This window comes from Lipophrys pholis, assembly GCF_963383615.2.
Source record: "Lipophrys pholis genome assembly, chromosome: 12".
Taxonomy (NCBI): domain Eukaryota; kingdom Metazoa; phylum Chordata; class Actinopteri; order Blenniiformes; family Blenniidae; genus Lipophrys; species Lipophrys pholis.
In genome coordinates this window covers 26807882-26822740 of record NC_137641.1, presented here as the reverse complement: position 1 = coordinate 26822740, position 14859 = coordinate 26807882, and the positions used below count along the sequence as shown (strand labels likewise).

At 43.2% G+C, this 14859-nt stretch overlaps 1 protein-coding gene across 3 annotated transcripts; it reads right to left on the bottom strand.

Annotated features, from left to right (window-relative positions):
* egfl7 (EGF-like-domain, multiple 7) lies at positions 1 to 13748 on the bottom strand. 3 transcript variants are annotated; one of them, XM_080477270.1, is made up of 9 exons: positions 13346 to 13748; positions 9181 to 9454; positions 7752 to 7874; positions 6558 to 6670; positions 5381 to 5476; positions 5040 to 5261; positions 3218 to 3294; positions 2703 to 2865; positions 1 to 603 (listed from the first exon to the last, which is right to left on the bottom strand). In XM_080477270.1, the coding sequence occupies exons 2-9, from the start codon at positions 9258 to 9260 to the stop codon at positions 584 to 586; spliced, it is 894 nt and encodes a 297-aa protein (XP_080333396.1). In that variant the 5' UTR covers positions 9261 to 9454; positions 13346 to 13748; the 3' UTR covers positions 1 to 583. The 3 variants fall into 3 exon arrangements, 2 of the variants coding, with proteins under 2 accessions (XP_080333396.1, XP_080333397.1); XM_080477271.1 differs by lacking the exon at positions 13346 to 13748 and adding an exon at positions 11693 to 11833 and having other exon boundaries at positions 103 to 603; XR_013935860.1 differs by lacking the exon at positions 1 to 603 and having other exon boundaries at positions 2833 to 2865; positions 3112 to 3294.
* Positions 13749 to 14859: the final 1111 nt, after the last annotated feature.

Below are 14859 nucleotides of genomic sequence, written 5' to 3'. Positions count from 1 at the left end.
CTGGTTTAATTCAGAGTTTGTTCAGTCTTACAGAAGCCGTGTGCACAAAATGATGCATTCCTCAGTAACCCAGTCATATTAATGAGCACACATGGTGGTTCTGATTAAGACTTTTTTTTTTTTTATTACAAAATCTTACAAAAACTAGGTAAAAAAAAAAACAACAACAAGTCTATTAGAGAAATGAGAAATAACTACGAGTAATCATAATTTAAATACATAAATACAGGTGTCTGACAGACGACTCAGCTGCACTGATGCAAAACAAACCCAGAAAACTAAGCGGGTTGGGGGCGGGGGGTTGACCTCTACTCCACCACGGGGCTGACGTAACGGTGGGACCGAGCCCGCCGTAGTGTAGCGTTACAAAATCTGGAATTTGAGAGTGATTCGAGGAGGAAACGTAAACAAAGCTGTCGGGAGTAGTGAAAATCACAAATGATTTGTGCGGCGATTGCGTCACGCGGCGAAACTGGCACACGTTTGAGTCAATCAGATTCGAATCATTATTATAAGTTTGCGGTGGTGGTGGTGGTGGTGGTGGTGGTGGCGAGGGGTCTTGGAGTTGGGCCATGTCGGATGGTTAATTCTCCTGGCAGGAACCTGCAGTAGGGAGAAAATGGAAAGAGTTACGATAATGTATGACCCAAAAGACGTTTGTTTCAACTCAAAGTGCTTTATAATATGATTGACTGATGTCCCCAGGGTGTTTCTTTTGGGGGGTAAATACTTTTCTTTGCCCGAGCTTTTGAAACAAGGTGAGAGATGTGGTTTTGATCTGTGAAGGTTCACAAAGAAATATCTGATCCAAATCTAATGAAAACCAAATGTGATGAAGGTCTTTATTACATTACCAGACACTTTATTGTATAAAGAGGCTTTCAGAGGAGACGGTTCTTAGCCTGAGGGTCGGGACGCGTGATATGGAAACTCTCAAGAAACAAAGATAATCGAAATCATACAGCGACGTGTGAAAACTCTTTAAAAAAAAAAGAATACAGATTTGGCTTATTTGAGCCGACACGAAAACAAAGTTAAAATAAGTTGATTTGTGGGCTCCAATACATCAAATCAAAGTTTGGTTATTATTTTAAGAGCTATCAAATTGTGACATTAGTACGCAAGCTTGACTTGAAAATTAATTTCCATTACTAATGTGCCAGAATAATACTGATTTCAATTCTTATATTTCACTTCAAGAACAGATTTTTACATTCTTAATAAAATATTTTGGGTCTACACTATAATACTTTTCATGCTGATAGATTTTCTATTTTTTTTTGTCCTTAAACAACTGTAACTTAAGTCTACAGCACTGAGCTTTAAAACCAGCTAAAAATGAATGAGCTTTTAATAAACGTCTTAGTTTAACACCACTGCACTGCCATCAGGTTCTTATGAATAAAAGTAACATGATTAATGTAACAATGATGAATTAAAAAGTCAAAAATTAGCTGATTGATGTGAGACTATGACTGTAATAATGATAAGAACACAAAATTATCCCTAAATAAACATTTTATCTTATTTTCATTTCATTTACGCACACAAAGTCATTTTCAAAAGTGTCTAAAAAGGGCTTTTCAAAAAGGCACAGTTGAAATGGCTAAAATAAGGGGGAAAAAATGCTTCAAATTACAAAAAATAGGTGGAAAAAAACAGCTTAAACAACCTTAAAAAAAAAAAGTAGTATTTCTAAAGAAGAAAAGCCTAAAAATGCAGGGTGGGGGCCAAAACGGTCAAGACAGCAAAAATGTCAAAAAGTGAAAAAGAAGATTGAAACCACTACTATCAGCTACAAAACCAGCTGAAAATGGAAGAAAATTCTTGCCATCATATCTTGTAATTGGAACTTAAAGACTAGAAACTGTGTTCGCCTCATTTTAAAGGTTAAATGTCTTTTAAGGCTCCAGTTAACTTTGATTTGGGGAAAAGTGACAAAAGGTCGCAAGAACCTTGAACTGAGGCTCCAGGATTCCTTCTCATTCTGGAAATGCAAGTGCAAGTTCTCCCTGAGCATTTTTATTTACTCTCGGTACTCCTTTTGCAGTGACACAACTCATTATTATCTGTCTCTATTTGTTGGTCAGCCAGGATTGGCTTCCAACAATGTTGGATAAAGACTTGTTCTAATAATAAAGATCAGTTATTTCTCCTGATTAAACACCTGCAATTCCCGCAGCTCGGACTTCAAATGATTTCCGTCATTAAAAGACGTTGAACTGAACAAAGTTTCTCACGCGCGGCTGCATTGCAGTGTGGCACATGTGACTTACGATTCCGACGAAATTGCTAAAGCGGCTATTTAAAAATAATGCCAGGCGATTTTCTATAATGGTTCCATGTCCCCCGAGGATGAATCGCTTTGGATTTAGTGACCTTCGACCCTTCTGAGTTTGTTCTCCAGCTCAGTCCAAATTGGTATGAGTGCTGACATCCTACTGTTAAGGGCAATAGACTTTAAATTGTAAAATTTGGCATTATGTTGTCGCTGATAGAACATTACTACAGTTACATTATCATAGTATTGATTTTTATGTATTCATTTAACATTGTTGCATTACCGACTCTCTCTGGCCTCGTAAGATAAACCAGATTTGATTTCAGTTCCCATGCTTCACAGCCTAACGCTGGACTTTCCCTCCTCCTAAGTGTGACGTTTTCATCCGCGAGGGGTCAGAGGTCAGCACGCGGCCGCTCACATGTGCCGAGGCGCTCCTCCAGGAAGCCAATCTGCTCGCTGAGGGAGTCGATGCGGTCGAGCTGCTGGAAGGAGTGCGAGAGTAAGGTGGTTTTCTCGGACGGGCCATCGTCCAACGACAGCGGGAAGAAGCTGTTGAAGGGCGCCAACACCAACTGCAGCTTCTGCAACGGACGGGGAAAAGACGAGAGGAAGGAGAACATGTTACTCACCTCGTAAAAGCAGAATAATTGACCCATTATATCGTCGTGCTTGTTTGAGTGAATCTAAGCTGGTGTTTTAATAATAAAAAAAACTCGTAAATATTTTTAAAAGTCTGGTCTGGCATTTCAAAGCTGCTCTGGTTTTGGGAGGCAACAAAGCATCTGAAGATGTTTATTTATTAAAACATTTTTTTTTTGATATCGTACGTGAAGACCAGAGGTGTTCCCGCTGAGCCGGGCGGTGGGAGGTATCGGAGTAGGTGGCAATTTATGTGCGAGCGAAACACGTGGTGTGTTAGTCTCCACGAGGTACCTTCTCCAGGAGCTCCACTCTGTCCCTCAGGATCTGAACCTCCTCCGTCACGTTCTCCGCCAGGCCGAACCTCTCACCTGCGGAAACCACACAAACACACAATGAGGGGAAGGAGGCTCCTCGTGTTTGAATCGGTGCGAACTGAACGAGGAGGTTACGGGTACATATCAACGCCCGGAGTGATTTGTGTTTATTACCCGTGTTCTGATGGAGAGTTTATTTTACGGAACATTCCTGGGAGCATCCTGCCTTCATCAGCTCTCTCTCTTTCTCTCTTTCTCTCTCTCTCTCTCTCTCATATGATTCATGGTCAAAGTCACAAAACCACAAACCAGTATGAGGACTGCAGAGCTGCTGTGGGACCGGGGGAATTTAGGGCACACGGGGGGGGGGGGGGGGGGGGGGTCGTAGATATGGGAACGGCCGATGCAACCGATACACAAGCCGAGTGAGGAGGTCACCAGAAATAGACAGGCAAACATTCATCCCTCCTGTGTGAACGTGCATCGGTTACAAGGAAGTGTCTGGCAGCCTCCACCCCGGGGGGAAATGTCCCGGACTCGGATCCGAGACGCAGAATAAGGACCCCCCCCCACCCCACCCCACCCCACCGCTCCTCTGGCTGCACTTCTGCAGACAGACAGAGAGAAGGTTCAATCTCTCCCAGATGTGGTCCATTACTGAGTCGAGAACGAGTTGGGAAACAAGGCTGAGGAGGAGGAAAAAAGGAGAAGGGGGGGGGGGGTGGGGGGGGGGGGGGGTGACCCCCAGCAGACAGGGTTGATGGTTGATGGAGCTGGAATGAGAAGTGTTGGCCAAGAGTGAGAAGAAAAAAATCTCTTGGCAACGTGGGAGCATTAATCTATTTTTATTTTATTTTTTTTACTTTTCTATAATCTCCATCAACTGCATATGAACAGATTTTAAAAAAAAAAAATAGTGAGAGCTGGATGGTGGAAATGCTCACATCAAATAACCCCCTGTCATTTCCATAAAGCACAACAATCTGTCATAGTTTGTTTTGAGCCTCTCTTCATGTGTTTTTTTTTTGTTTTTTTTTTGCTGACCCAGCAACACTGCAAGACTTTCATCAATCCAAATCACGCTGTAACGGAGGTGAGCGGCCTCCTAAATTTAGTCTTGCGGAAACCCAGTTTGGAGGAATGCCTGAGAAATTTGGCAATTTCACAGTGAGCTGGAAACATTTTTCAAGGACGTGGTTATTTATTCTTTTTTTTTTTTTTTTTCTTTTTTTTTTCAAGATCCAAAAGGGGGTGGAAACAGTAAGAAGATGTGAAGCACAGGTGAGTTTGAAGTTGAGTCATTTCCCGAAAGAACAATAATGTTGACAGAGAAAAATTATTATGATTATTTTCTTTTAAAAAAGAACATCCTGGGGTCAGATTCCATTTATAGACATGGAGGGGGGCTTTGTTATTGTGTTGCTAGGATACACGCATCATACACACATGCAAAGACAGAAAATAAGCGACATTTAAAAAAAAAAAGAACTTACGTATGGGGATAAAGAATATGTACGTATTAGCACGGAGGGGGGCTCGATTGAAGGCAGATGTTTGCTTTACTCACAGGAGTCAACTATTAAAGTCCAAGTGGTCCAGGGGTTTGTTTGGTTTTTGGTATCTGGAGTCGGCACCAGTCGCAGTGCATTATTACTCACGGTACGAGTTGAGAGTGGCATAGCGCGTACCAAAAGTAATAATGGACCGCGAAGCTGGTCATGTTTCGTCTTCGGCTGCAAGGAAATCACATGAACACACTCGTCGTGCGGAATTTCTTTTTTTTTTTTTTTTTTTTTTACCCGCATTGGAGTGTCCACCCACTGCGTGGGTGGGAGGAGAGGGCGCAGCAGCAGGCGGATGAGGACGAGGAGGAGGAGGAGGAGGAGGAGGAGGAGGATGACGAAGGCTTTGACAGGAGTGGCCGTCCCCGGCGAACCCGTCGCTACACGCACACCGATAGCTGCCAGCTGTGTTCACACACTGCTGGGCGCAGGGCTGCCGTCCGCTGCACTCGTCCACATCTGACAGACGGGAGAGACACAAAATAAACCCGGTGTGAATAAGAAAAGAACAAAAAAAAAAAAAACTAAAAAAGAGGAATAAATGTGTCACCGTGGAGGAAGAGGTGGGTGCGGCTCACCTGTTTGGCAGTGATGCCCGGTCCAGCCCTGAGGACACGCACACTGGTTGGGTCTGATGCAGGTGCCGCCGTTAACACAAGGCTCCACACACAAAGCTGTGAAGGACGTTTATCAAGAAAATTAGGCCAAAAATAACAAGAAATATCTTCATGATTTAGCAGTTTTTTTTTTCATCCCCCAAGATGAGATTTGTAAAACTGCCAACATGAGATCAGATTAAAAAGTACTATTATGACCTTGGTTGGACTAATATGTGTATTTCAAAGGCACATCGAAAGAAAAAGCAGAGATTCGTCTGTTAAAACATTCAAATAACAAGTTGCGAGGTTGTCAGTGGCGCCCTAATTGACCTGTACTTTATTTTCAAACTCAGTTCAATTGCCGCTGAATTCAAGTTTAAAAATAATAAAAAATCATAAAACTGGTCGAGATTGGTGAAGATTATCCGGATGCAAAACCTCGCAAAGTTTCCTTTTTATTTATTTTGTAATGATACAAAAACTACTGAAAATCCCTTATTAGCTTTCGGATGAGGTAAACAGACGTTTACATCCGGGAGAAGTCAACAGAGCACAACACTAACTAACCTTGCAAAGTTTAAACTTTTACATTCAAACCAAAGTTGCCTGATGTAGACAAGATGCGTTTGAAAACTCAAAGTTCAATTACAGGTAACGTGATCAAAAACTGAACTAAACACAAACATTGGAAAAAAGTGTTTTTTAAAGGATTTTTACTCACTGATTGGGACATTTTACGAATCGTGTGGGTCAATCCTAATTCTTGTTTAATTCTTTTGTACGTTTTCTACTCCTTTAATTCTATTATAACCTTAAGGCAGAGTTAATCTACTGGCAGTCAAATATACTTTTTATGAACTTTATGCCAATATAAGATATGAATACTATCTACAGTTGCATAATATTCATCTAAAGACAAAGGAAACCTCTTGTTGTGCGCGAAAAAACTTGGAATAAACACCTCAGATTTCTAGCTATCTCAAATATTTTGGTGGAAGTGGGATAATTAGGAATTCTAATCGTTTTATTCACTCTTTTCATTATATTTCTTACATTTTTTCTTACAGGTATTGTTTGAGCCATCAAACTTATTTGGTGTGGGATTTGGTTTAATCCCGTTCTTTCCATAGAATTGACCCATATCAGCCCTCGTTACCTTGGTTGCAGTTGTGAGAGTGAACCCTCCGCCAGCCCGGGCAGCACTCTGGGTAGAAATGTGCGGCGGACGCCGTTCTGCTCACCTGCCGGTACGCCACCGTGTACGTCGTCCTGTGAAGACAAACAAACAGACAAACAGATAGTCAGGGATTTGTGATTATTCATGCCGTCACTGTCCTCCTGTGTGTGTGTGTGTGTGTGTGTGTGTGTGTGTGTGTGTGTGTGTGTGTGTGTGTGTGTGTGTGTGTGTGTGTGTGTGTGTGTGTGTGTGTGTGTGTGTGTGTGTGTGTGTGTGTGTGTGTGTGTGTATGTGGGGTTGAGCTGATCGAGACTTTTCCATGTTCTGTCAGAGAGCAGGAATCCTGATGAGAGAACGGGAACGTGGTGGAATCCAGAAAGTCACGATCCGCTGACTTCCAACAGAGTGTACCGGAGATGCGAGAGCCGACGGAGGGAGGGCGCAGAGGGGGCCGGAGACAAGATGCAAAGTCACATCTGAAGTGTGCGAATCTGCTGCAGCCTGCTGAGAGTGTGGTATGCTTCGTATTCAAGGGGGAGACACAGTGTGGTCAACTCAGCGAAAAGGAAACTATCCGGAGAAGTTTTTTTTGGGAAAGAAAAAAAAATTAAAAAAAATCTAATAATCTCTCATGTATCAGATTAAAAACTGCATGCATGATTTTGGCCAGGAGAAGAAGTTGAAAAAAAAAAAAAAAGATTAAAATAGAGGGGAATGTAAAGGGGGGGGAGGCTAGAAAGCTGGAGAGCTATTGAGAGTGCATTAGTATGGAGGGAGACGGGCTCCAAGATAAACACGACTGGTCTCTGCAGGCAGGCAGTTCATTTCCCGTAGTTGCACAAAGTATTCGATATTTAGATTGCTCCCAAATATGTGCCGGCGTGACCCAGATCTGAGCGAGACGAGCATTTATGGGTGCGTGGGAGTGGGAGGGGGGAGAAAAAAAAAAGAAGAAAAGCCAAGATCTATTTATGCCTGCGCTCCTAACCCTTACCCTCCTTAAACATGTCGGCTATTGTTTACCCCTTAATTAAACTCTGGAGAATGGCTTAGTCTGAGCCCTGTTTTGGTACTGCCGTGACCCGAGTCCTGGCGTGAACGCTCGGCTGCAGCCGGCGGTATCAGATTGTGTCGTTGTTGTTGTTTCCGCGCGCCAGAAGACGGTGGTCTCACTTGTATGTGCTGCAGAGGCGATGCCCCTGACACAGGGTGATGTAGGGCTTGTGCACCGGCTGGACATACGACTCTGTTGCCATGACGACGCTGTGACGGAGGTCCCGGCCGCATACCCTCCTCCTGCAGAAAGAAAAAGAAAAGCATGAGATCAAATGTTTTTTTTTTTATGATAATTATTATTAAAAACAGATTTGAAAAGGCTTTAACAAGTGACTTCCACGTCACTCAAACAGTTTGAGGGTGTTCAACGCCAAGTGGCTCCTACTTCACTTGAAAAACTCCAGATTAGCTCTGCTGAAAGGCTGTTTTGCAGCCCAAATTGCTCCTGACAGACCCGTGTAATCACTTCTGAATGTGCCAGAGTGAAGAGTTGATCTTTGACACCCCCCCCCCCCCCCCCCCCCCCACCCCCACCCCCCACCTCCTCACATCTCTATTTGACCTTTCCGTTTATTTTGGTCTTTTGTGCAAATCAGATGAAAATGACAAAGAGAGTCTGCTTTGCTTGTGCTTGTGTAGTTTTTTTCTAACAGCTTAGTTCATAAAAATGGATCAATTACCCACAATATTTGCTCGGGCTGCAATTCTTTATAATGTCTCCTGAAGTTTTTGCACATTAAATCAACTAATAGGAGCATTCTTACACATGCAATGGAGGCCGCGTTGTTTCACGTGTCCAGTAGAAACACCTCTTAGTGTTTGTTCCTTTGCAGTCGCGTGCCTCAATATCTCACTCAGTCTTTACGTTTCGCACATGTTCTCGTAAAAGCTTTTTACATTGCACAGATCAGAGGGACAGCTAAGGTTTATAAGGAGACGTTTAATGATGGGATGGTTTGGACTCTGGGGAGGGATGGTGTATGTTGGAGCTGCCAGGCAGGAGAAGAGGGACGGGATGAACGTGGAGATGGTTGGTGTGACGTTAGAGGAGTCAGAAAGCAAATGAACCACAGTGGTGACCCCCCTGAAGGGAGCGGCCAAGACATAAAGAAGACGTTCTACAAGCTAAAAAAAAAAAAAAAGCACTACGTTAAAAGAAACTACTTCTGTACAAGCAAAAAAAAAAAAAAGTGCATTTTTTGTTTGAAATGAGTGACAAATCTCTCTCGTCTAAGATCCAGAGTCCCCCACGTAAGTCGCTCTCGTCAAGTTATTATGTCTTTCATTTGATGCGACAAGATATTTTGACAAGAAACTAGACAAATACACTCAAGTCGTATTTAGGCGGCGTGGCGCTGTGGTCCTGGGAGAGTGACCTCTTAACTGCCTAACTGTCATTTCACCGACTTGCGAGGAGGTCGCTAAAACAAACACATCCAAGTGACGGCTGAAAGCTGAGATCTGCGGCTGAAGTCGTTATGGAGCCGTTTGGCTGAAGGACAGGCCATAATAAACACTGGGGAGAGAGAAGGAAGGGAGCCGTTACCCGTGGTGAGCGAGGAAGTGGGGAGTGCCCATCACGTGAAGGATGAAGAGGGACGAGGAGAGCAGCAGCGTTTGGTACATCGTCTTCCCCTTTCCCACGTTCCCCTTTCGCCGAGTCTCTCACACACTCACACACTTCTCTTCCCTGTGCCAGTCGGAGGGAAGAGGAGAGGAGGACGGAGAGGGGGAGGAGGAGGAGGAGGAGGAGGAGTGGATCGTACAGCCAACGTCTCCTCAAGATGTGTGTTTCCCTGCAGGAGGACCACTCCAGCTACCTGTAAAGACAGGAAATTTCGAGATTATTGCACATTTAACTCAAAAATTCAACATTGGGTTTTCATCTCGCGAAGCCAGTTTGGAATACGGCTCACTCCTCTGCGCTCGCAGGTTGAAACCTTCATTCGTTTGAAGTCGCGAGGGATGCAGTGAGCCAGTGTGTGTGTGACGTCTGAGAGCGGACAGTCAGCAAGAACACCAGAGCAGAAGCTTTTTCTAAAGCATTAAACACGGCGAGAAAACGTTAACCGGCTCTGTCATTTACAATCTGGTGAGGTGGGTGAGAAACAGTAGACTCCTGAACCCTAATATTAAAAGAGAGATGAAAAACTGTCTGAAACTTCAAAGAGTCTGCAAATAAAAGAATATAGTGCATACTTTATGTTTTGGGTTTTTTTTTTTTTATTAAAATGTCATGTAACAGTTGAATTAATGCATCCTGTCACACTGTTTGGGTTTATTGCTATTTTCAAAAGCCTGCCATGGTCGATAAGTCTTCATTAGAACGTCTTTACTCTTTATTTTTCCTCACAGATTGAGTGCGTTTCCCCCCCGCGGGCGAGTAATTTCAAAAGTCATAAAGCAGAGTGCGGAGCAGTGGTGAGGTCTGAGACGTTGTTTTTTTTTTAACGACCCGCAGTAAAGCGCAGGCGTGTGTATTGTTTGCGCTCGGGGTTACTTTGCTCACGGCGTAAATTCTGGAAAGACTCAACTCAACGCGTGGGGTTAATGTTCCCTACAAACACGGAAGGCCTTCATGCTTGCTGGGCGGACGTCTGGATGCGTACGGGCACTTTAATACAAGACCTATAGTCCCATTCGTCTTGTGGGAGAAACCAGCCTCTGGAGTGTTGATCTATCCCTTCACACCATATTAGATTCTTACATACTGTACAGGATTAGCAGACGGACTTGAACCGCCCATGCATGACAGTCGTACCGGCCTCCAGGCATCACTTTGACACGGCAGATTCTCAACCCCTGGGAAAATCTCTTAACGGCGGGCGGGGCGTGATCACAGGTTGTGGAACTGTGGCCTGCCTGAGTAGCGCCGACTTATCCTGGAGGTGATGCTAAGCCGCGGATGACAGCTTGTACGTCTCTGATCCAAACCCAAACCCACCCGCCCACCCCGCCCCCCCCCGCCCCCCCCCCCCCCTGCTGGCTCTGCGCCTGGAGACATGACACACACATCGGAGGAGCCTGTGTTCATTCACAAATCACAGCAGCAACTGAACTCTCAGGGCAGCGGGAGGCCTCGCTTTGAAGGCTGCGTGTGTGTGTGTGTGTGTGTGTGTGTGTGTGTGTGTGTGTGTGTGTGTGTGTGTGTGTGTGTGTGTGTGTGTGTGTGTGTGTGTGTGTTGTGTGTGTGTGTGTGTGTGCGTAATCAAGCGTCATCACTTTAACAGTAAAAATTGGCAGTTTCATTGGCTGGTTTTGTCTTATTATGATGAAGCAAAAAAAGTTTACAAAAACATTTAATGATGCTTTCCATCTTTAAAATCATGGTAATGTTAGATTATTCATTTGACGTAGTACAACAAAAATATTCAGGATTTTTCTGTGAAACTACGGAAGAGCGACATCCTATAGACACCGGTGCCGCTTTTCAAACCAACAACTTACAATTCTTGCAGCTGCTGTGAATGAACTGCACTGTTGCAGATGTATAAAGATGGTGCAATCATATATAGTTTTTTTTTAAAGTAAACAAAGTGGAAAAGTAAAAAAAAAAAGTGCGTCAAGGTTTGAAGTTAAAGCATGTGTCTGGGAAATTCAACTTTCCCCCTGTCTGATCTGTTAACACGTGGATAATCTATTGGTGGGGGGGGGGGGGGGGGGGGGGGGGGGGGGGGGGTGCAACTCTTATCCCTGCCAGGAGAGGGCACCGTTTCACAGCTCTGCACGTGCTGAAGATCGACGTCCCTCACCATCTCCGTAACACACTCACGTAACACGCATTCACATTAAACGCATGCCAACACAGCAGCAGACGATACACACATTAAAAAAACAACAACTCTAAAGAACAAGCAGAGAAACACAACCCCCTCAAAAAAACAACAACAACAACACACACACACACACACACACACACACACACACACACACACACACACACACACACACACACACACACACACACACACACACACACACACACACACACACACACACACACTCTTCTACAAACTCCTCCAAGTGCGCATGCAAGGAGAAAAGAAATAATCACAAACCGTGCTGAGAGCAAATCTGCGCTCCTGAGATTAAAACGCTCCAGCCAAAAAAACAAAAAACCTTAAAATCCCGTTTTATTCCGTCAGTGAGGTACAAGAAACTCTCCCAGCAGTCAGGTTCGTCCTGCAGCGGCTCGGACTGTCAGAGAGGAGCATGGAGGGGGGGGGGGGGGGATGCAAGGACCTCCTCCCTCTCCTCCGGCTGGGTGTCCCGCACACCAGACTGGGGGGACCCCCTCTCTGACGTCAGGGTGCACGAACTCTGCACACCACACCGCTTTTGTTTGGTTTGGGCTTTTTTTGTTTGTTTGTTTGTTTGTTTTTTTCATTCATAACCTCCTGATACACTCAACAAGCTGCAGGAGAGAGAGAGAGAGAGAGAGAGAGAGAGAGAGAGAGAGAGAGAGAGAGAGAGAGAGAGAGAGAGAGACCCCACAGAGGCAGCTGGTGTCAATAAATAATAGGTCTCCTCTCTTAAACTCAGTCACCCATGGGTGCACTAATCACTCTTCACGCGGGGCATTAAAAGACCACTCTTTAAAAACAAAGTTAGGCTTGTCTTTGTGGTATGAAATCCGTTCTTTGTTGCTCCAGACAAGAGATTCTAACACAAATCTGAGAGGTTTGAGACTTCCTGTTGATGTCTAACTCAGACTGCACAGGTGAGGAATTTCAAATCTACTAAATCACGTGAAGAACGACTCTTGTGCATGAGAAGTGTGGACGAATTAAACGATCACAGGGGAGATAATCAATATTATTGTCAGTATTTGTAAGAATTTGTACTTTTCCTCGGCATCTATCTATTTCATTCTAAATTATTACACAGGTTTAGAGACATTGTTAACGATAAAACTGCTCTTAAACTAAACAAAGATAACCTGAAATGCAGATATGGAAACATTTCAAACCTTAAATAGAAAAAAAAAAGCCATAAATTGTTATGCGAGTTCAGATTTTATTTCCACATTAAAGCAAAAACGTTTGAGGGTTTGGAAATAAATAAATAAGTTATAAGACAAACAATACAGACTAGTGGTTTGCTTGTATCTTTGTTTTATCCTCTCAATATTAGTTTGATATCTGACAAGTTTTAAGCATTATTTGATTTTACAAGATTGCATTAACTGATATATCAGGTTTTTATGTCCTATATGGTAAATGCTCTCATGTAGACACTGTTATAGAACATAACAACATTTGGAAAATGTCCACTATGAATAAATATCCCTGAGCCATAGTTAGTTAATACATGCATGAAATTAAACAATACAATCTAATAAAATCTGCAGTGTAGACATTAGTGAAGCTGTTTACTACTAGCTCAATAATGTGTTCTTTAAAAAAAAAAAAAATTTTTTTATTACATTAAAGCATTTCTCAGCATGTAATTTCTGCAATGTTTTTATCGATGAATGTGGAATAAAGTTGGAAATTGCATGAATTTTGAGCACAAGAGTATTGTACAGCTTATTTAGGGTCGTTTTATTGACTATTGACTGAGTATTTTATGTTTAAGCTGGAACATCCCGCCAAAAAGACTATAATCTTAATCCAAAAACGAAAATTAAAAATAATAACACGGGATTTTTTTGTTTTGGTTTACTCATTTACCCCCATCACATCGTATACGTTATTATGCAGGTTTCTTACCCTCGCAGTAGGGGGTCACCACCAGGTGCGTGTGCGCGCGCAGGCGGAGCGGTGGCCATCGGCGCGTGAGGCCGGCCCGGTGGATCAGCGTTCTTTCCCATGATGGCAGCTTCTTTTTGAAGAGCCCCTCGGACCGTCTGTGGCTTTTCAAATTAAAACAAAAAAAGGGGAAAAAAAAGAAAAGCTCCCTATTTTTTTTTTTGTTGGGTTCGGGAAGGTTGGAGGTTCTGCTCCCTGCGCGTCGACCGGCCGCAAATGAAATGTCTTTTTGGGCGTTTTTCACTTGCTTTTTATGCAGAGCTTCCTGTGGAACGCAGGAATTGGACGGACAATCCCAAACCGGAATTCCTGTGAGTGTTTGGCGCTGATAAAACCCCTGTCCTGCACAAACACTCTCCATCCTGCTCAAACCGCTTCGCGAATCTGATTTTGAAGCTTTTTTTTTTTTTTTTTTCTGGTCCCCATTGTGTTGCTGGAGGAGGAGGAGGAGGAGGAGGAGGACTGTGGTGGTCTTCAGGCCTTCCAACCTCATGGCCTCCTGCCTGCCTCCCTCTCACAACTTTGAATTTCATGAACTTTACACCAGCTTACTGCTTTATCTCTTGTTTTTCTCTTGTGGCTCAAAGGGGATGGCAGTGACGCAATATACACTCACATCACTGTAACTCGGTGGCAATTTTGAGAAAATCATACTTTTGATTTATGGAATTTTACCAATTTCTTACATTTCATGTGTTAAGAAAGAATTTGCATCGTCTCCCATTGATGTGATTGTAAATTTCAGTGTTTTTGCAACCAGTAATATCATCAGACTCAATGTTGGGGAGCTTTTTGTTTGGGGAATAATGCAGGAAATTCACATATTTTAAAGAAAAAAAAAATGCAAGAATTTCCAAACGTTGCTTTATTTTTCTGATGTTTTGCAATGTATTTAACTACTATCCATCCTTATCCAACTTTGAGGTGCAGGAGTGGACTATTAAGCAATTTAGAAACATCAAATAACCTCAAATGCTTATTTTCGGACTCTCTGATTAAACCTGTGTACGTGGAGAAAACACACCTGCACAAGGAGAACATGCAAACTCTGCTCTCATACCTTCCCCGAGCCTAAAGCCAACACATTCTCACTATGAGACGAGAGGATCTCACTGTTCTAAGACCTACATAGTGCAATATTACATCAAATCCCTCCAATGGATGACTTCAGGTGTGCTGTTTTGGTTCTAATGTCTGCTGCCAGGCGTTTGTAAGTACAATTTAAGTTAATAATCCACTTCAAATCTTTAAAATCACAAGTCAATACGGATTATTCTCACATTTTCAGTTACTATGAACTTTTATCAGCATTTCTGTTGCGAATAAGTGAACTTGACAGAAAATCCCCACGTCGTACCTACATTTCCTTACTATGGTGTGACGACATACCTGAGCGCAGAGCTGCGCAGTGCAGCAGTAGTTTTGTATATAGGCTCGTGTTTACAGCTGCTAAGGCCACTGAGATCAAATCTGCT

Bases quoted from the DNA above. Each gene is read 5' to 3' on its own strand.
- egfl7 (XM_080477270.1), bottom strand. From the start codon at position 9,260: ATGTACCAAACGCTGCTGCTCTCCTCGTCCCTCTTCATCCTTCACGTG. The intron at 5,477-6,557 runs GTAACGAGGGCT...CGTCCTTCACAG, and splicing joins CTCTCACAACTGCAACCAAG to CTTTGTGTGTGGAGCCTTGT. The intron at 5,262-5,380 runs GTGAGCCGCACC...CCCGTCTGTCAG, and splicing joins CGGGCATCACTGCCAAACAG to ATGTGGACGAGTGCAGCGGA.